Here is a 21648-nt window from a genome sequence, read left to right as displayed (position 1 = left end):
TGCTTAGATGCTTCAACTAAAGTTCTAAAACATTAAATGACATTGTGTCAGCATCAGGTTTCACATGAGATTTTAACCTGGCTGATCCCTCGCACTAACTGGTGGTCTCACCTGGTGGCAAAGATCCTGGCCAGGTCATCCAGAACATTGTTCAGTTTTACCTGCAGCTCCTTTAAAATGTCGCTAGCCTCAACATTCAGCTAAAACAAGAAAAATTTGAAGGTAAAGCCAAAACAACAATGCACCAGCAAATAATCACATAGGCTGTGTGTATCTGTAAATTACTATAGAACACATGGTACAGCTTAATGCTAACTCACATCCTTGCCTCCCATTGCCTCAAACATCTTCTCCAGTTGTACCCGGAGTTGCTGAATGTTGTTAATCAGAATACAGGGCTGTGGAAATACAAATTTTTACACATTGTGAAATATAAAAAATACCATTTGAATGTATATTACAGTAAGAATTCAGTCAGCAAATCGCTCCTTTAAAATCAGAGAGATGATTCACTCATTCATCCGTTCATACATTTTTTAAGCCTTAAAACGGATTGTTTAATTACAGATTAAAAACTGATTCATCTAAATTTATACCCCTGAACCATACAGTACCTTTACAGCACCATCTTTTGCATTCTAGATTTGGATGAAAAGAAAAATATGCTATTAGGAAACTATGTAACTTGTTTTGGAAAACATTGTAACAGACATTAAAATTCTTTTTTACCACTTTCTCCTGGGTACAGTGGTTTGGAAAATCTCTGGAAATTATGCTGGCATAGGACAGCAGGACATTGCTTATAGTCTGCATAAGAAAAAGCAGAAAAAACAGTTACATCTTTGACTACAGTATATTGCCTTCACTTATTTAGCTGTTAAAAGAGCTGCCAGTGGAATGGGTATATAGAATCAACTTTTATTAATCAGCTAACCAGGAGCAAGAAGATATAGTTATAGTAAAAGCAAAGAGAGCAGCAGCTATGTTGCAAGAAGTACTCAAACAATAGTCATGAAGCAATCAGACACACAATACTGATGTACAGTACAGTTACATAATAATGCCATAATAATATGAGCTATTATTGTCCAATTATTATGCAACCTTATGCTGACAACTGCTATAAAATGTTGATAATGATACTGATGCACTAGCATTATACAAGTCAGATATCCTACAAGGGACACTACTGTTATTCACCTTGGCAAATCGCTTCATGTAATGGCCCACGATCTGTGGGTCGGGGCACTCCAACTTTTTAATAATTTCAAAGCTCTGGTTGAGTTGGGAAAAGACATCCACCACTGAGCAGGAGAAGAGAGCATGTTCTGATGTCTGCTGATACTGTGGAGAGTGATAAATGAAGAGTGAGTGGGAGAGGAAAAGTTGTGGAAGATTTGAAGCCAGATAGACAGGAGGGTGGCTGGTATTTGTGGCTAGACAGCAGCAGGTGTGACATCTTATGCATGCAGCAGAGATTTGCAAATAGGAAACAGGTGAAGTATTTTCTAATCCAACTTCTAAAAATGCGTTATTTAAGACATTCCTTAATTAAAAATAATAACTGTGTTTCTTGTTGCTATTTTTTTTTATTTATCCATCCATCTGTTCATCTAGCCATCTATTTATTGTATGTTTATTCCAGACTAGCATAGGAATGCTATCAAATTTCAATGACATTATACATAGCAACTATGGTCATGTTCAACACACATACTCCATCTTTTTTGTCCCTTTCCAGAGCTCCATGCAGAAAGTCTCGAGAAACCTCCTCATTCTCATCCAGCCACTGGATTACAAAAGGTTCAAACCACCTGCATATGAACAGATCATTAGATTTAAATGTCACTTTCATGCGGTCGGTGTGTGTTTGTGCATGCATGTGTGAGAAGATAATGGGAACAGGAGTCACTCACGCTGGGTACTCCGGTACTCTGCTCTTGAAGAAAGGCAGATCTTTGCAGTACTCATTGTAAAGCCATTTCACTTTGAAGTGCAGATTCATGTAATCAGCACTCTTACACAGGCGGTTCTTTTCATGCTCTGAAAAAAGGAGAGGTAACAAAAATACTACATTCCATACTAGCTGGAGCTGGATATAGAGACTTCAGAGAAATTAACCTTATGAATAGTAATTATAGAAATTTTATAAATATGCTGAAATCATAACTGTTTCCATTGGAAATTTATAGCTTGTCTAGTAAATCTGTACCAAGATATGAAATAAACTTTGCATGAAAGAATCATGTCACAGTTTTTAAGTTATTATTCCCACATTCAGTTTGTACTTCATGCCTATCTTTATACCTTTATAGATAACCATGTTAGAAACAGTATTTTGACAGAATATTGTGGTTTAGCCCGACCCTTTCAGCTCTTGTATACCTGGCTCTGCCCTCTCAGATCTCTGAAACCAACAAAGTTGGAATACACCTCCCAAAATGTTATAATAATTAGATCTTATGCTCAAACTGTAATTGCGTGTGCATTTGTGAATTATATAACTAGCATTATTGCATTTTTGATGTGAAAATAACTTTGCAGCACTCACCCTCCATTGCATACTTCATATCCTGGGCGAACAGATTCCACATAACCTCTGCACTTATCTTCCCTACATTCAGTTCCTGTGGAAACCTAGGAGGATATGAGAATGTGTAATAATGCATACCCAACCTGCCTATATAGGAAAATCTAGTTTTGGAATCAGCAAGCAATAATCATAAAAAACATGTGATGTAATTGACGAGGGAAGTTAGATTTTGTGATGAACTCACTGGTTAAGGCAAGGAGTGTAGGAGTTCTTGTCTTCCTCAATGATAGACACAATTAGAGTGATCAGTTTGGACCAGAAGTCAAGATTCTTGATACTTGGACCCTGTTCTTCAGGAGGAACCTCCCCTTTCTTTGACTAAATGAAATAAGACTAGTTATGGAACTTTACCATAGCTGGAAGCTCAGATTTATTTTGCCATGTCTCTGGGATAAATGACTTCAAAAATTAAAGCCACTAAATATGCTCCTGAGAGCCAGATGAGGCCAACCACTGTATGGTAGCAAAATAAATGACCATGAAAAGAAGCTCCTGCAAATATTTCCAAATTTTGTACATGTTTAATTAATATGCAATTATGTACTTATTTTTAAGGAGAGCCTATAACATACTGACATCCTAAAGAATGAACAAAACCGTAATCTAGATGGAGTGTAGATTTGGAGCTGGTGCTGCTTACTGGGTCAGTCTGGTATTCACGGCTATACAGCTCATGGCAGTTGTTGAAGATGTATTCATATGTGGAGTTCAGACAGGCCTTCACACAGTCTTTCACAACCTGACTGGCACGAGGAGGACTCTGTAACTCTTGGACCTGGGAGACAAAATGGGTGAAATTTTGCAATGGATGCAAAATGATGCACTGATTTGGTGTGTTTAGTGTGTAAAGAGTAAAATACCTTCATTCTGAAGAAAGTGATACTAGTGAGTAAGTCCACTGTGGATTTGAGATCCTGTAGCCTCTCAGGACTACTGGCTGGGAAATTATTCTGTTACATACATAAGAAAAAAAAGAAAAAATAATAATCTCAGAGGACAGAGCTTAATTTTCTAAGTTAAATCTAATCCTTTTGGTTATTTAATAATGCTGTCATGTCCATCATCCGTATTATTATAATCAGTCAGCACAGAATTCTGCCTGCAGGAAACTCTCTAAGTGACTTGTCTTCTGGGGATAAAATAATAAAATAGAGCCTTTAGAGACAGCCAAACTGACAGAGAGAGGGTGGGGTGTGTGTGTGTGTGTGTGTGTGTGTGTGTGTGGGTGTGGGTGGGGGAGTGGGGGTGGGGGTGGGGTGGGAATAAAGACTAAAATACAGAAAGAATTAATTAGAGAGACACAGTAAAAGAAGCAATAACATAAAATAACAGTACACAGTACCCTGTACATAGAGAGGTCAATCCTCAGAGAGTTGTGTAGTTGGTCCAGGAGTTTTACAAAGCGCTCTTTCTGTAAGGCACATAACCCATTAATGACATTCAAAAAATGCCACCAATACTTTATTATTATTTATGCTCAAGCCACTAACCCCAAAGTTGGATGCGGCGAAACGGTCGGAAGCAGAGACATTATTGGTTGCCTGTGTGGTGTGGGCATAGTACGCATTGATGTTAGCCAGCAAAGTGCTCATCACTGCTGGCACTCCTGGGCACATGTACTTAGATGATAGACAGGCAAAGTGTCTAATGAAAACAGGAAAAAAGATAAAATAAGTACTTGTGCATTCATAATGACTGTTTGCTCAGTGCTGTTGTCATTCTACAGTAACTGATGACATGAACTTTCAATTGCTCATTAAAATTCTGAATATTGTTATGTTTTAATTTTTTATTAGTCATGCTTATCAGGCTTTAACTAACGTCATGGCTTGGTATATAGATTCCACTCCATAACGCATAGCAAACTCATCCACAATCTCCTGAGGTGTCTCTTCAAAATAGACCTTCCAGGCATCATCGCCTTTAGCATCTGGGATCTTTACCACACCGTTGTTCTGAAGATCCGTCACATAGTGGAAGAGATTCTACAGGGTGACAGAGATAACATTATCCAAAAGGTACTGGATGGCATGCGATACTAATATAAGTTCATACACATCAGAGATTTACTGACAATAACAAAAAAATTCTATTTGAAATAAACAAAAACACCTGCTTGCATAAACATCACTGTAAGTGTTGTGCAGAGAAGTTGACTGACCTCATGTAGGCAGGTGTACTGGACATGATAAGGGGCCACTGTTTCCTCTCCCTTGATCTCCACACTGATGTGCATTCGGATAGCTCCTGACACAGCAGACTTGTCTGTACGCTTGTCTGAACAGGAAACAGACCAAGAGAAATGAATGTCTTTCATTGGCAACCAATGGATCTTCTATGATAGTGTAGTGTTCTCTTTTAATACTCTCTAAGAATGTGTTGCTAAAAGGTATAGAGCAATTACAGTATAATGGTATATTCAACAGTCAGTGATTAAGTATTAGAGACTGTGTCATTATGATTGTCACAAACAGACACATAACCATTTTTTTTTTAACCCTTTTCCATTATCCTACATAATTGAACAGAGGCTTAGTTTATCCTCTATGGTTGTGGTTAATTCAGTCTGTTTCTTAAGGTACATCATCATTAGTGTTACAAAAACAGGTCATGGAGAAAGAGAAAACTGAATCTATTTCACTTACCGAGGTTGTACCACACATCCATTTCTCCACTTAGTGTCCGCACCTCAATGATAGTCTGCCCCAGGAAGTCATCTGACTCTCGCTTAAACTTCTGCTTAACACGTGATTTGATGTCGTCGTCTTCGTCCCACACCCGTACCTTTATCCGGTCTGAAGAGTTGTGGCACTCACTGAAAACACACATCATTTCAGGTCACTTCTAGAAAAAATTCTGAAAATAATTATTTTACTGTACATGCAATAAATTATAACAGATCTCATTCAAACTAAGAGGTTGAGTGCTGCACTTACAAATTGAAGGACTCATCCCAGACAGGATTGAGGTTGCCATAGATGGTCTTGGTCCTCTTCTTGGTTTTGCCCACTTGCACTGTTACATAAGGATCGCTGGAGCCAGTTTTATCCTTGGCCTGCAGTCCCTGTGCACACAGAACTGTGGAAAGCAATGGATTTATTGTGCAGCTAAATGTATTTATTTATTTATGAATCAAATAGCTGAGCCAAAAAAATCAAATGCAACAGTAAATATATAAATTACTCTCTTAATATATAAATTACTCTTACTCCCTATTTTATAGGGATATTACCATGTTGCTGTTGGTTTTCTTTTTTGCCTTTGACCCAGTTTTTATGGTCATTACAACACATCAGTGCAACAGAATAAGCAATCTGGGTCAGAGAAACTAGCCTTAGGTGTTCAGCTGTTTGTAACTTGAGTGAGACATGTGCCAATTAACTTGTGAGACCCGTGATGATCATCTGGCTGACCTGTGATGCTGATCTTGGCTGACCACTTGGATGTTCCATCCAAGACACTTTGCTTGACCTGCTTCATCTGGGTGACATGAGTGGTTTTGGGGACTCCAAACACATCCTGAATGAGCTCAAAGATCTCTGGCTTGTTTCTTTCGCGTATTTTCATGCGATCCTTTAGAACCATGATGATGTTCTGAGTACGATCTTCCGCACCGTGCTTAGAGCTTTTCTCTGCAGCTCCTGAAAGAAATTGGATAAAGTCTGAATAAATATGATTTTAGAATAAATTCTCCCCTAAAGGCAGGAAGGCAAATTACTTGGAACAGCAATACAGTAGTTCTGTAGAGAGAACTAGTACTGTGTGTTTATTTGCTTGAAATGGAAAAAAGTTGAAATGGTGCAAACAAAAAAATAAATAAATTGTCAAAACGTTCCAATAATATTTTGACCAAAGAAGACCTTACTTTGTAAACAGTCAGCATTCAGCAGGTCCTGGCACTTCTCATGGCATTTGACACCACACTCAGTACAGCGCATACCCTGTCGGGCAATACCCCACAACAGCCCCTCACACTCATAGCAATAAGTTGGCGTAGTGGCCGTCCACACCTCAAAGTTATGGGGCGTAGTGCAGGAAATGGGGTAGATCAGAGCCTGGAGGGTTTTCTTATACACGTGACTCTTCTGTGTGAGGGATATAAATACAAGTGTAAAACATATAGTAAACCCAGACATAATTTGACAGCGAACATTAAGGGTAAGAATGTATGTGAGCATACCAGCTCCTCATTGTTGAGTGTGCTGGAGGCCATAGCTGAGGTGATTCCAGCTTTGCGAGAATTCTGCACAAGGGACTAAAGTAGAAAGCACAAAGAAGAAAATGTTTTCCCAACTTTCAGTATAATTAATATTTTGAAATACAGAATAGGATATCGAAAAGCCCTATACATGCAAACATTTTCTCAGTTACATAGCTACACAGTAATTATCTTTATAGTATATCTCATTTTCAAAATCACATTGAAAACTCTCAAAATCTGACTCACCATTGCCTATTGAAGGTTTGGACAGGGAAAAGGGAAAGAAAAAAGAACACATTACTATAAGGATGCTGGGCAAACCATTACTCACAAATCATTAATGACATACCCAAAAAGTATCATTTTAATAGAAAAGCATGCAAGCCTTTATGCAATGGTATTCTAAAAGGAAGTCTACACGAGGGAATCCTGGGAACCTTTGTTCTTTACGGTGACGATGCAGAATTGTAGGTTGGATTAAAATGGTTGGGCTAAACAGTTAACATCTCTTACTTCAACAAACCTAGGACTGTACGTTTCAAATGCTCATGTCCAAAACACTCAAGAAGTATGATTAAATAGTTTACAGTTTCCAGTATTATACAATTTGAGTATGCTCTGTTAGTATGGTGCTTAGTATGAATCATGACTGTGAGTCATGAAGGCTCAGATGTATTTAAGAGAGTTCAGAGTGTTGAGGGTATCAGTCTGAATAAAATGTCTTTGTCAGGAGATTAGAGAGAGGGTGCCTGTAACCCAGACCGGCAGAACAGAAGAGCAACGAAATATTCATTCATTTTCTACCGCTTATCCGAACTACTCGGGTCATCTCAGGCGTCATCGGGCATCGAGGCAGGATACACCCTGGACAGAGTGCCAAACCATCACAGGGCACACACACACTCTCATTCATTCACACACTCACACACTACGGACAATCTTCCAGAGATGCCAATCAACCTACCATGCATGTCTTTGGACCAGGGGAGGAAACCGGAGTACCCGAAGGAAACCCCCAAGGCACGGGGAGAACATGCAAACTCCACACACACAAGGAGGAGGCGGGAATCGTACCCCCAACCCTGGTGGTGCGAGGCGAACTAAGCCACTGTGCCCCCCACAACGAAATATAAAATATATAAAATATGAAGCCATCCAGTACAAAGAGTAGAAAGAGTAAACATCCCTGGTGTCGACTTTGCTAATATGCACGGTGCTAATTTATTTACTTATTGGTCAATGATGCAGGGTGTAAGCAAAAGTAAAGTTATACTTTTTCAAAGTATACTAGAATTGTTGTTTGAAAACAGTAGCAAGACAATTTTGACCTAAAAAGATTAAATGTCAATCTTAACACTATAAATAAAGTCAGCAGTGATAATAATAGGATTAAGTGTTTAAAATTATTAAATGCACTTGTGTTACTCTAATGCGCTCGCTAGTCAGCACAGAGGAAGCACATTTATCTCCCACACTCTCCTGTTGGTAGCTGTCATATGATCGGACCGAAGAGGGGAATAAAAATGTAAAAATGTTGTGCATAGATTTAAAAATATGTTACAGCAGAAAGTCTCAAATTATGTCCAATCCAAGAACTAAATCTGTGTAATGACTCAGTGTGTTAGACAACTGCGTATTTGTGTTTTATTGGGATAATAATATGAGAAGGTGTCACATGATGGTGTTTACGTGGGAACCTTGGACATAAGACGGATGTAGTGACAGACAGTAAATATAACTCACCAAATCTCGAACCAAAGGAATGGCCTTTCGTTTGCGCAAGTCTGGCATGCTGTCAATGGTGTACAGAGCTCCTCCAGGCCTGAGCAAAAATGCAAACAAAAGAAATCTCTTAAACCCTGTTTACAAGGTTTTGATGGTGAAGGAGCCCACAAGCAACCCAACATGATTAGGCTTTTTTGAAATTATCTTAATTAAAGAACATTGACTCTCCTACAAGTTTTCTTAAATCTCATCAGCTGAACTTATTTTCAACACTGTTTCAGACAGACTTCTTTATAAAGAAAGTAGCTTTCTCTATTTTCTTTTTCACTCACCCTGCTTGTAGAAACAATGAAGCCAGACCAGGAGTCTCGCCTCGGGCCTGCAGACAGCAGCAGGGACACAGACATAGAGCAACATCATTTTACCGCTTTCTCCATTTGCTAGACCACATTCAATTCTCATTCAGAACAATTTTAAACCCACTGACTGTAATTTCATTCGGTACTGTTCCTATTAGAAGAAAAGACTATTTTTTTAAATTTGTGACTAGAGATATGCGCCTGCAGATATCATTGACGTCATATGCGGCTCTCATAAAATGAAGCCAGATTGCGGTCCAGCATTATCCTCGTGATTGTCATTTGGTAAAAGCTGTAAATCCATCTCTTAAGACAAAGGCAGAAGCCCCCTATAAAAGAGACTCTTTAGCTCAGCCTGCACACAGAAACACCCACCTTTCTGAGGGTTCATCCAGTCTTGGCCATTCAGGATAGAGCATGACAATCGCAATGGCAATGACACAAAACTGAAAAGAAAAGAAAAAGAAAAAAAAAATACAATAATGGGGTGAAGGACAAAAAAAATGGGTCAACACAAAATTTAGGAGAAACCTTTATTATGGAAAAACAATTAATATAATAAATGATCTTAAATGTCAACAGCAAAAAAAAAAAAAAAAGGAAAGAAAGACATGAAATGAAATGAAAACTACATAGAAAAAACATCAAAAGATACTGCACAAACAAATATGTCTGCTCCTTTTGGGCATTGCCTTTGCACAACAAATTACGGACTGCTTTTCCACAAAGAAAACTGCAGGTTAGGAAGCTTCCAGACAGTATCAGTGTATTCTATTGTTCTATTGCTACACCATGCCTTCGTATCAGACTGACTCACCTCTTGCAGCTGAATTCGAACCCTGTTGAAGAGTCGCAACCAGTTGGCCTTAGCACGTTCAGCAGGATCCACTGGCTCATCATGCTTTGCCACACTACGGGTAGAGAGGAGAGGAGAGTTTCAGCTAAAATGCATTTAGCATTAAACCTAGCATTTTAATGGTGATAGAAAAACAATACAGGTAATTTGTACAAAACAGCTATGGTGTAACTACATTTTGTTGTATTTTTTTCGATCTCTGCTTAGAATCTAGATTCGACAATTCACCTTTCTGGTGGTGCTTCCAGTTTCTCTGGCAGAGCTGCAGAAGAGTGCTCAGTGACTGGAGGCTCAACCTGTTTCTTCAGCTCATCTGTGTTTCCAAAAGGTTTTGTTACAGGTTTAAATGATGGTGCTCCTGGACCAATGGGCTCCAGATCAGAGGCAGGTGCTGTGGGTTTGCTGACAGGTTTGCTGACAGGTTTGCTCAAGTCGTCAAAGCTCTGCTGCTTTGGAACAACTTCTGTGAGAGAATCTGTAGGCCGGAAATGAAGTTCAGCTTGTGGGGGCTGATGCTGGTGAAGTGATGTCTGCTTCTCCAGAGGTGGCCGACTGAAGCTGGAGGACTCCCGTGCTAACAAGGGAGCTGCCTTGGTTGGGGTGGGTGTATATTGGGGCTCCTGCTCCTCACTAAGTGTCCCGTCCTGCGGATACAACTCTTCATCCTCCTCAAAGCCCATTCCGTCTTCCTCCTCGTAGGGGTAATCCCCTTCCTGCCGCTCATACAAGTCACCATCCTCATCCTCATAAAGTGCGCCTTCCTCTCCGCCATCTTTGACATAACTACCTTCGTCACTGTAGACTCCTTGGGGCTCATCATGGTCCCAGCCAGGTGACTCTTTACCATAGCTGACCGAGGAGTGGCATGAGTGGTAGGAATCATTCTCATCATAGAACTCTCCAGAGCCACGGAAGCTCTCGCCATCCTCACTGAGCTGTGAGCTCCCACGGCTCAGCTCGCCTGACGAAGCATATCGACTGGACCCTGTGGGACTGCAGAGACAGTAGGGACATGTTGAATAAAAAGAGAGGAGATGCAGGAGCGAAGGTAGGTTCCTATGGTTACAAGGGAGAATGGTAACATTGACAAACACTTCTCTGTTTGTGTAGTAAGGCTGCCAAATTCTTTTCAAATATTGCATTTCAGTTCAAATTACTTAAAATATTTAGCATTCAAATGCATTTAAACCCATAATTCTGTATTATGATTAGCACTATCAACTATTAGCAGTACAATTATGCTTTCATATCATATAAACCACAAGTAAAATCTATGACATAAACATGTTATGCAGGATACACGTATAATCAGCTCAACACTATGAATTCCTGTTTTCTATTTGCTTACTACACATAGGAATAAACAATAGTTTCCTAGAGCTTACATGTTTTTTAAAATGTGAGAAATGAGTTGTCATTTACTCTGACAGCCCTAGTATGTATGCATGTTTATGTAGAAGGCCAGTGCAACATAACGCAAAAGAGAACTTAAAGTTAAAATGTAACACTACTTTACTAAGCTGTGAAGAAAGCAGATGTCAAAACTCAAATATAGCACAAAAGCTGAAGGTTTCAAAAAGCTTTTCCTACCATTAGCAAGATAACAAGACTGAAAGAACAGTCATTAGTGATAACAAGTTCATTATCCATCCATCCATCATCAACCAAGTAAGACAGAGAGAGAGAAAGATAACATGAAAAAAATACACAAATTCAATCATAGAGTGCACCCCCACGCTCACAATTCAACAAAGCTCAAACTTTAACACGAATAAAAGACAAATGAAAGATACAGAATGTTTATGTCTGCAAGACCCTCTCACCTACTGTATTAAGCCTACTCTGAAGCTAATCAAAACTCACTTTGTCGCACTTTTGTTTGTTTTTCCTCACTCATGCACAATCACGAAGATATTTCCTTTATGTTGTTCACCACGAGCTAATGTTTCTTTCCTTCTCTATATTTTCTGAATTCCTGTAGAATCCAATGTCAGACACTCTAAAAATACTCTCATAATATGCATCATCATATTTTCCTGTAAATAATATATCTTGAGCATCTCGAACCGATCCAGGGACCCAGCAGCTTTTTTTGCATTGTGTCTAATAATTTTGTCCCTCCCTCTGCCGAAGCAGGAAATGCAAAAGGTCAGACTGACAAATGTAAATGGAAAGGATATCAACTGACAGCATTAACACCATATGAAATCATGTGTAGTTTGAATATAGACAATACATCTGATAATCAGCAGCAACTGAACGTAACTAGCTAACTTTTTTTTTTGCCATTCATATCTTTTTTAAGCCTGATGTGAAAACAAATGAAAGTGCAAATGAAAGCTAAGTGCTGATGTAAGTGAATTAAAGAATTAAAATTCTGATGTCAAAATCACAAAATCAAATTCAAAATCACAGTCTGCATTATTTTTAAATGTAAATGTAAACCATTCTAACATATTCTTAGATAATTTACTGACTAGGTCTTGCTGTGATATCCACGGATCACACTCCAAGGAGGAAAAACCATCAAGAGCATTTAGAAGGTGGCCAATTTTAAGGCACTGTATTGTAGAATGAAGAGAAAACCAGTAAACACTGAGGAGCAAATCCACTGATCTCTGACATGCCTTGCCTGCTACAGTGTAGCCAGCTGCCAGCTCTGAACATGGGCTTTTTAACTGCTCTGCAATTACTGTAGCTGAAGTTAGACATACTGAAATCACAGACTATTCTATCGCTGTCAGGCAAAAGACAAGCAAATAGCAGCCTATCAGAAGAACACACATACCATTCTTCTTTAGTGTGTGACACACTAAGCTGACCTGATACAGCATGACAAACAGCGGCTGAGAACCAGAAGTATTCAGTCAGACACATCAAAATAACCTCATGTTGCATCATTAAATACACAGCAGTCATGGCACAGAAGAGAAATACAACGAGAACAGAAGATACAGAAATATATATGTATATATAGTCAATATAGGTAATGCATGTAAAAGAAGAGGGTTGTGCGCATGCATGCAAACACAGCAAGGACCACAGGACCAGACATGTCCAAATCCACGACATCATCACAGCGGCATGGAATCACAGGCTGGAGCAGCAGGAGGAAAAGGAAGGTGGAGGTGAAGGAGCTACAGAGACCCACCTATCAGAGAGCGAGCGCCTACTGTCTAAGGAGTACTGGCGGCTGGTCCGCCTGCTCGAGCCGGAGGCCGAATCGAGATCACTGCGACCGTTGGTGGCGGAGTCTAAACTATCATAGCGTCTGGGAGGAGGGAAGGGGAGGGGACAAGGCAGGAAGAGGAGGAGCATAAGTCATGGCTTATTTGCATCTGGCCTTTAAAGGACAGACATAGTGAAACCAACATGGTACAGTGTCCAACTCCAGGTGTTTGGTTCACCAGGCTGCATAAAAGACTCTTCACAAAAGCTTTAGCAAACATTCTGTAGCCATTTACAAATTAAAATATGTCACTGAAAGATTCATATACCTCTGTCTTATATAGAAAAATGGATTACTCATGAAATCTTTATGCATCCCATCATTCAATGCAACACTAGTTTCCAAAACTGATATTGTTTTGGAAAAATTGGAGAAAAATGCAGAAACATGAGTTAAGGGGACAGGCATAGGCTTGAAGGTATCTCCAGTATTCAGGTCAGAGGAGGTGCTAGTGATGCTCGCCATCAATCCTAGGTACACATTAAGTGCTTATCCAAGACCCCTGAATACTCAAAGGAAGTTCATAGAGATAATGTGAATTCATTGTCATATATAACAGTTTATTTACTGAATTCAAATAAAGTCCGAGGTTCCTGAATGAAGCAGTTAAAATAAACTACGTACACACAGGGGCCATAGCACTATGTACCTCATAGCTCTCTGGTTATCGTAGTCATAGTCTTGCATGTCATCGTAGTGGGAGCCACGGTGCATATTACGAATCGGGTACTGATGCATGGAGGCATTGGGCTGGGATGTGGTGTAAAAGGGAGGAGGGATGCTGTTGCTCGTCTCACTTCGGTAATCACTGTCTCTATCATCCACTGCACTGTCTGGATCATCATCTGGAAGCATGAAGTAATTATATAAAAACACTGACAGCAGACAGAAGGGTTATATATTGTACATGAACATTTGGCTACAGTCTCCTGTAGTGAATGTTTTTAAATAGAACCATTACATTTTTTAATTTAATAGCATTTTTTAATTTTTGAAAACAATATAAATCATGACTTTTAAAGAAAAGTAGCCATGCGGAGCCACATTTAATTGTTCTCCTGGAATAGCAAGTTGGGATTAAAATCCAAGAAAATAAATGAATTCTGCTTACTTTGTTGGTCTCCCCATAGACTCCAGTTACCTGCAACAAAAAAGAGGAGATCAGCTACACATAGATCACAGAGGTGATGAGCAGGTGATTCGGGGAATCATAAAGGCCAGATGTGACAAGGGCATAAACTGCGGGTGAGGATGACACTAAATGTGATTAGGATATTATGATAGCATCTAGTGTAACCATTAACTATATAGCCAGAGGAGCTATTCTCACCTCGCCTCCCCTTTAATGCATTCTTAATTGTTGACACTAAAGCTGTCTGTATTTTCTGCACCTTCTACCTTTTAGGCTGTTTATTATATATTGTGAAATGAGTGTCTGAGCCTGTGTGTGTATGTATGGCAGCACTGACTGTAAGAGTGTGGTGTATCTACTTACAGCATTGTGTTGATGGCACAGGAAGTGGTCTCTCATGCTCCTCCTGATATGAATACTGCATAAAAATAAACAACACAATAAATACAAGAGCCTAATAGCTAGTAATAACAAAATAGCTTTTAACTTCCCTTACATCAGCATATACACAAGAGAAGGAGAAAGGTAATAAAGACAATTCATTCTTGATGACCGAGTGACAATTTCTCTTAATTAAAAGCTGCTCTGGCCTTCTGGCCCAAAAGTCTGGAGATGGATGAGAAAACTCACATCTTGGTCCCTCATGGCATTTAGCTGCTCCAATTTTTTGGCCCAGTAGCGAGCCTCCTCCTCTGGAATGTCTGAAATAAATGATGAGATTTTAACAGCTAGTAGTTCTGGGGCATGCCACAGAGTGAAGTCACCTAGGCTTCCTATTAAACACACAATATATCAGACTGCAGTGCTCACTTTACCTAAAGGCAGCTCAAATCGCGTATCCAGAAGCACACGGTGGAAAGTTGGATCTTTAGTACCACAGATCTCATTTTCTGCCAAGATGACATCTGAGTCTAAAGTCATCCATTGCCCTGGCCCTTCCTGTCAAACAGGAAATTAAAAAGACAGTATTATGATATTTGATTGTTGCCAGTGTGTGATGAAGAAAAGGAGTATATTCTTTTTATACCATTAATAAGTTATTGAAGGAAGGCTTTTAAACCTTTGTCTAATTTTAGTGCTTCCCAAAACTAGAAAAAGAATCAAAAATCCATTTGAACAAAACTGACTTAGAACGTAAGTCTACATGCAGATGTTTGTAAAGTCAAATAATGTAAATTAATTAAAAGAAGTGAAATGCATCATTTTGTAGAATAGTCCTGTTACCTTTTCAAGCAAAACCATTTGTGAAATTAAATTACTAAATAAATCTGTATAGTTAGCGGTCCAGAAAATGGGAACGCTTTTTCAGAGAAAAGTTTTTTGGTTACCAAAATAGACCGGTAAATATGAAATGTCTATTTGTACCTATACAGTAGTCATACAGGAATGCTACAAAAACTGTAAATACTGTAACTGAGATTATCTTACAGCATTGCTCTGTGCTGAAAAGTTAAATGAAATGAAATGAAACAACATATGAGTAGTATATGTAAGATATTCTCTATTTAATACCTTCTAAGAATATAATTTTAGACAATGCAATGTTTTTTTTTTTAACATTATACATATGTGAATGTGCTAGGTATCATGTATAACACTGGATGTCACTCATATCATGAACTATATCTAAAAAATATATTTAAAATTAAAAATAATTTTAAGGTAGGTTAAGATCTAGAGACTGGCTTGGCCACTCCAGGACCTTAATCCCATAGAAAATCTGTGGAAGGAGCTGAAGGTTCGAGTTGCCAAACATCAGCCTCAAAACCTTTATGACTTCTTCTTGACCCATCCATTTTTCATGTCCTGGCTGAGGGAAGGAGGTTCTCTTGATGCTGTGAAGTTGTCGGGTTCCCCCAAAAAAACACCCAAAAGCATAATATTTCCAGGTCCATGTGTGACGGTGGGGATGGTGTTCTTGGAGTTATAGTCAGCGTTCCTCCTCTTTCAAACACGTCAAGTTGAGTTGATGCCAAAGAGCTTGATGTTGGTCTCATCTGACTATAACACTTTGACACAGTTTTCCTCTGAATCAGACAGGCCTGTACATGTGCTTTCTTGAGCAGGGGGACCATGTGGCACCGAAGGGTGTCAGTCCTTCACCACGTAGTGTGTTACACGGGAGGATTACTCCCTTAAACCTGTCTACAACCTGTTCTGGGAGCCAGAAATCTTGCTGATTGATAGGGTATTAAACACAGTTATTTTACACATTAAAATGCTAATCAATTTATAACCTTTTTAAAATGCATTTTTATTTATTTTTTTTGTTGTTGTTGTTATCCTGTCTCTCACTGTTAAAATAAACCTACCATTGAAATTATAGACTGATCGTTTCTTGTCAGTGGGAATACATACAAAATCAGCAGGGGGTCAAATAATTTTTTTTCTCACTGTATTTGATGTTTTTCATTTTATTTGACAGAGTCTAAAATGTATTGAAAGCCAGCTGGCCGGATTCTGCATGTATAGGCCTACAGAGGGTGAGTATTACTGCAGGCTGTTGGATGCGAACATGCCATCTGTGCCATACCTCATTGGACTGGCGAATGCTGCTTAGAGGGATCCACAGCGTGCCCACCATGGTGTCCCAGATCAAGCCTTTGTTCCAGACCTCCACAGTCAGGCCCAGATCCAGCCTGTTAATCTCACTAGGAATGAAAGGGGTGAAACGAAAGAGACTTTCAAAACAGCAACTATAAAAATGATACTGTAAATGTCAGGATTTGCCATGACAGTTTAATGTAAGACCCTTGATATTAAATAATTTGAAGTGAACATTTACATACATCGTAATTAAAGAACATAGATTTTTTTCTATACTTTCTCTTTGAAAGATCATTACCATCTGCATTATGACTCTCCCTAAGTTCCTCTCCACAGGAAGGAAATCTGCATCTAATCCTTATAATAGCTTTGAAATGAGTACCAATCACTGTGTTTGTGACTCTAGGGCAAATCCTTCGGAACGTTGACTGGAGCCACATTAAACACAGGCAGAGATATAAGTCACTTAAAGAGACACTTTAAGAGTTTGGAAAATCTACAAATCAGCGTAGTACAACATTAAGAAGCAGAGCAGACACTTCTCTTTATACATTTGTTTATACCTACATACACACACATATGTGAGGAAAACGCCAATAAGCAGCAAGGAGGAGGGTAAGTAAACGATACACCTTGTTAACAGGCAATTTCAGTAGAGTCAGGTTAAGTGTTTGTCACTGAAAGTTATTCTGTAATTGCTGTTCAGCACCTTTTTCATACAAAATTCAAGGCGTCATGAAAACATTCCTGATCGTAACATGATCATCAGGGTTGAAACATTATGAACAACAGGGTCTGTAATGAAGAGGAAACCACTTAGCCTTTTTGCTCTGTTTGGAACCATGAAAACGTGGAGAGAGTGAGAGAGGCTGCTGAAACTACATAATCTATGATGCCTGTTCCTCCTTGCTGTGTATTGGCTGTTTGAAAACATTTCCTCTGCCATACACTAGAAACGAATGTACAAATGCTTAAGCAGAACTCAAAAGTGTCTGTTCAAAAATCATGAATTATTGCTAGCAACACTAGGTAACATCTTTGCACACGAGACTGAGGCCATTAAGGAAATGTGTGCATCTCACCACTTAGGGAACTCCAGATATTTCTGAGAAAATAATAATAATAATAAAAGCTTCTGATAGCATTTAGACAAGTAAGTGTAAAAAATTTAAAGAATAAACTGTTGTGAAAGCTAATGTTTTGTGCAAGCCCATAGAGAGATACAAAATCATCACGATTATCTAAATAGCTCCCTAGTAAAATCACTAGAATTACTTCAGCCAAGTCTCTTGTGCTTTACAGTGTGAGAAATGCATAAGTTCTTCTTACAACATAAAATCCTGTTCCCAACATGGCTGACTGCCTCGCACAGCAATGGTGGTGCTCTTCACGTTCTGCACCTTAAGTGTCACATAGGTGTTGAATTTCTCTGGAAAGCGCACACACATACGCACACATAAACACGCACGCACGCACGCGCACACACACACACACACACACACACACACACACACACACACACACACACACACACACACACACACACACACACACACACACACACACACACACACACACACGTCTTAAACACTGCTGTACTGCAATATTAAGATAAATGAAACCTACAGAGTATGAAAATGGACAGCAAGTATTGTTGAGTAAAGATTGTTGACCTACCTTGTGGTCCATCTAGCTTTGCTTTTTTCACTGTAGCAAAGGAAAAAATAATAAATTACATAAATTACTACCGTACCTACAGAATATAATGGACAAGTGTGAAAATACAAGTGCAGATGCTGGAGCTTGTAAAAAACATTTGTGCATCATTTATTTATTCAAGGGTAAAAGGTAGGTACACATGGAGACCCTTCTCTAATCTGGAACTTAAGTGGTAGAATGAACTTCCCTAAGACATGTAAAAACCTAACTTCCTGAAATATTAAAACTGTTTGTTTAAAAGAAATTGTGCTATGTTTCCTTCCAACAGAGTTTTAGACTCGTGGTATCTGTGAACTAGTGAACCAGTATAGAGAGAGTGCAAAGTACTGTTGTACGTTGCTCTAAATGAGGGTGTCTGCCAAATACCATAAATATAATTTTATTAAAAAAATGATTTATAAAAATATAAAAATTAGCCATATAAAAACTGAAAGATATTGAGGCTCACAGAAGGAGGCAGAACACTGCTGTCATTTATGCTTTGGGGATTTTGGAAGAACTGTTTTTTAAAGGCAACCTGACATCACTATACTTATTCATAATTCATGTAAAACCATGTAACATGGATGGCAAGCTTCAATAAAGATGGCATTAAAATTCAAAGCTCTCCTGTTAATCCCCTACACCCACCTTTCACTTTGGAATCCACAGTGAAAAAACACACTCATTAATCTTTAATGTTTCATTCTTTAAGGTTTGTAATGATGGCTCATACAAAAATCTTTTGGATTTCTCTTTATGGGTTTGGTTATTACACCAAATATTGATTTTTGAACTTTTCCTAAGTTAAAACATTAGGTATTGATGAATATGAGCTTGTTTTCTTTACATTATTTGAGACCTGGAAAAACTGCATCATTTTTTTTTGACCAGCTGTCATTTTCTGTAAATACAGTAAATGCTTAAAATGACAATATGTTTATTTGGAATTTGGAAGAACTGTTTTATTGTATAATGAAACAAAAATGTTCATTTTACTCAAACACATACCTATAAATAGTAAAAGCAGAGAAAGGTTGCTGTTATCTATTAATTTTGACCAATGACCAATAGAGACAATGTGTTTATGAAGCTCATTCGTGAGTTTGGATGAAGATGGGTAGTACCCTATAAAACCACTTGCACGGATACTTCTCCCTCGAAAAATTAAAAGCCTTGTGTTATGAGGGTGTCATATGCTGAACACTAGGCCTGATTACACAATGCCATTCATACATAAATGTGTAGACATAAGATAAAAGTAATTTAATGTCCCTATAGACCAGTGACTAGAAAGACAATTTAACATAAAGATTCTTATTAAAATGCTGGTCCACCACGAGACACAAAATCAGGTTCAATGTGCCTTGTAACAGATTCTTCAAGTTTTACTAGCACACATAGTTCCCTTCTTATGTAGCTTCCATGCATATAAACTCTCTCTCCATCTCTTCCACATGAGCTCTATTTAATCTCTCAGTGCCATCGAGTGCTGTATCCCCACTACTAAAAATAGCTGCTGTAGTGTGACAGAGAGCTGATATCTGCATCCAAAACTAAAAACAAAAAAGCAACAATATTAAAATATCTTTTCACTGAAGGCCTGGTTTTGATGTGTTTAAACCCAATTCTTTACCAATGAAGAGGAAAATCCAAACACAAATTATTTCTGGGTTCAAATGTTGAAAAATACTGACAACCTGTTTAAACAGAAAGTCATGCTGCTTTGAAAAGAGAAAATGCAAATAATAATAATAATAATAATAATAATAATAATAATAATAATAATAATAATAATAATAATAATAATAATATATTTCTACTATATATAATTATAGTAGAAATCCATGAGCCAGCTTGGGTAAAGTGTGAAAAGGTGTGACATTTGGCATTGTCTCACAAAAATAGAAAGCTCAGAGAACTAATGAATATAGTCTGAATACGCTTCATAATATGGAACACATAAAATTGCATTGATTTAATTCCTGAAAGCCTTTGATGAACTGCAACATATCATACCAGTAAAGACAGTTGTGTATGACCTGTTTAGTCTTGTAACTAATTATTACATTTTTGCTGAAGACTCAGTTCTTGCTTAGTGAACTCCAAGAATCATAACAGAAGGGTGTAAGAATTCACGAGAATAAGAATGCAGCATATCGGTCATTCGCTCTAATATAAACATATATTAACAACTAACTGAAACATTAAAGCAAAATTGAGTCATTAACACAGTGACACTCTGTGTCAAACTTTATATTATATCATTTTCTCCCATCTTCAGAAGAGTGAAAGACATTTAAAAAATAAATGTAATAAAGGAAAAAGAGAAACATAATGGATATGATTATTAACAAATATACAAAACAAAATCATCCAACTGAGAACAGACAAGCTTTAGTACAGTGCATCTGCTCAGGTTACTAAAGCAATTGCCAGGAATCTGTCCAGCCTCTTTGACACTCGCCCACATACGCATGCAGTCGCACTTGGATGGCGGTGATGGAAACTCTGCCTAATTCATTACAGACTGGTGGCAGACTGGTAGGTGTGCATGCAAATGGGACAAAGGTTGTAAAGAACTCTGAGCCTGGTCATTTATAATGAAATCAGGCCACTACAGTGCATGTGAGGGCAGAGAAGAAATATGTCAGTTCAATTAACTTTGGAAAGCCACAGTCAAATAAATAGCCTAAACTAAATGACAGACATAAGTCAGTATCAAAGTCATACAGAGTACATCAGTCCTGGAGAGAAAGGTGTTAAAATTGCTGATTTCAAATGTGCAAGTTTCTGTCATTTTGATGTTTTTATCAGTGTTCCTCAATCATACCTTCTTCCTGTATGTGTGGGCAGTATAGCATATTCAAAAAGATTATAAATCAGTACTTACAATCTCAATGTTTACTTCTGCTTTGCTGTGCCAGATAGAGATGAACTACATATAAGTTTGCATACTTTTTTGACAACAACAAATCTTCTGTCTTTCTGAAGGGCCTTAACTGAATGTGGGGGTGTGCGTGAGCTCATGTATAGGAAAGGGCAGTTAGCGCTCTCCTGCAAGTGTATTATGTACTTAAGTGTACCCTATGATATTACATGAGATGTGGAGGCTTAAAGAAAGCGCATGTTAACCCTCCCTGGTAAATAACTATTATGTAACAGAAGAGAATTGTCTAGTGGGGGAAATGGAAATGTCTAACTTGGGGGAAAGTGGGAAAGGAACTGCAAATAGATTTGTATGTGTAATGCACAATAGCAGCCCAATACTCTTAAAAAAGCACATTGTATTTAAGGAAAAAAACGTG

The 21648-nt window shown here is 38.3% G+C and overlaps 1 protein-coding gene across 10 annotated transcripts in view; it reads right to left on the bottom strand.

The window, feature by feature from the left end:
- unc13a (unc-13 homolog A (C. elegans)) overlaps positions 1–21648 on the bottom strand; it is a 39400-nt gene that overhangs the window by 15375 nt on the left and 2377 nt on the right. For 6 of the 10 annotated variants that reach the window (XM_027169900.2, XM_027169898.2, XM_027169901.2 and 3 more), the window contains 34 exons: positions 18320–18349; positions 17972–18071; positions 16629–16746; positions 14911–15034; positions 14726–14796; positions 14459–14513; positions 14075–14104; positions 13613–13808; positions 12886–13005; positions 9963–10727; positions 9696–9789; positions 8852–8898; positions 8538–8616; positions 7041–7046; positions 6774–6848; positions 6459–6678; positions 6007–6234; positions 5530–5671; positions 5239–5408; positions 4755–4870; positions 4415–4578; positions 4084–4237; positions 3936–4004; positions 3454–3543; positions 3234–3368; positions 2778–2911; positions 2552–2637; positions 1917–2043; positions 1718–1814; positions 1201–1344; positions 730–807; positions 615–638; positions 321–398; positions 112–200 (listed from right to left, as the gene is read on the bottom strand). In XM_027169900.2, coding sequence (XP_027025701.1) covers positions 112–200; positions 321–398; positions 615–638; positions 730–807; positions 1201–1344; positions 1718–1814; positions 1917–2043; positions 2552–2637; positions 2778–2911; positions 3234–3368; positions 3454–3543; positions 3936–4004; positions 4084–4237; positions 4415–4578; positions 4755–4870; positions 5239–5408; positions 5530–5671; positions 6007–6234; positions 6459–6678; positions 6774–6848; positions 7041–7046; positions 8538–8616; positions 8852–8898; positions 9696–9789; positions 9963–10727; positions 12886–13005; positions 13613–13808; positions 14075–14104; positions 14459–14513; positions 14726–14796; positions 14911–15034; positions 16629–16746; positions 17972–18071; positions 18320–18349 — 4255 coding nt within the window. The remainder of the gene's footprint in view (positions 1–111; positions 201–320; positions 399–614; positions 639–729; positions 808–1200; positions 1345–1717; positions 1815–1916; positions 2044–2551; positions 2638–2777; positions 2912–3233; positions 3369–3453; positions 3544–3935; positions 4005–4083; positions 4238–4414; positions 4579–4754; positions 4871–5238; positions 5409–5529; positions 5672–6006; positions 6235–6458; positions 6679–6773; positions 6849–7040; positions 7047–8537; positions 8617–8851; positions 8899–9695; positions 9790–9962; positions 10728–12885; positions 13006–13612; positions 13809–14074; positions 14105–14458; positions 14514–14725; positions 14797–14910; positions 15035–16628; positions 16747–17971; positions 18072–18319; positions 18350–21648) is intronic. The other 4 variants (XM_027169903.2, XM_047810029.1, XM_027169904.2 and 1 more) reach the window with 1 other exon arrangement.

Source organism: Tachysurus fulvidraco, chromosome 2 (genome assembly GCF_022655615.1).
Source record: "Tachysurus fulvidraco isolate hzauxx_2018 chromosome 2, HZAU_PFXX_2.0, whole genome shotgun sequence".
NCBI lineage: Eukaryota > Metazoa > Chordata > Actinopteri > Siluriformes > Bagridae > Tachysurus > Tachysurus fulvidraco.
Note: the sequence above shows the minus strand (reverse complement) of the source record. Positions and strands in the feature narration are given on the sequence as shown.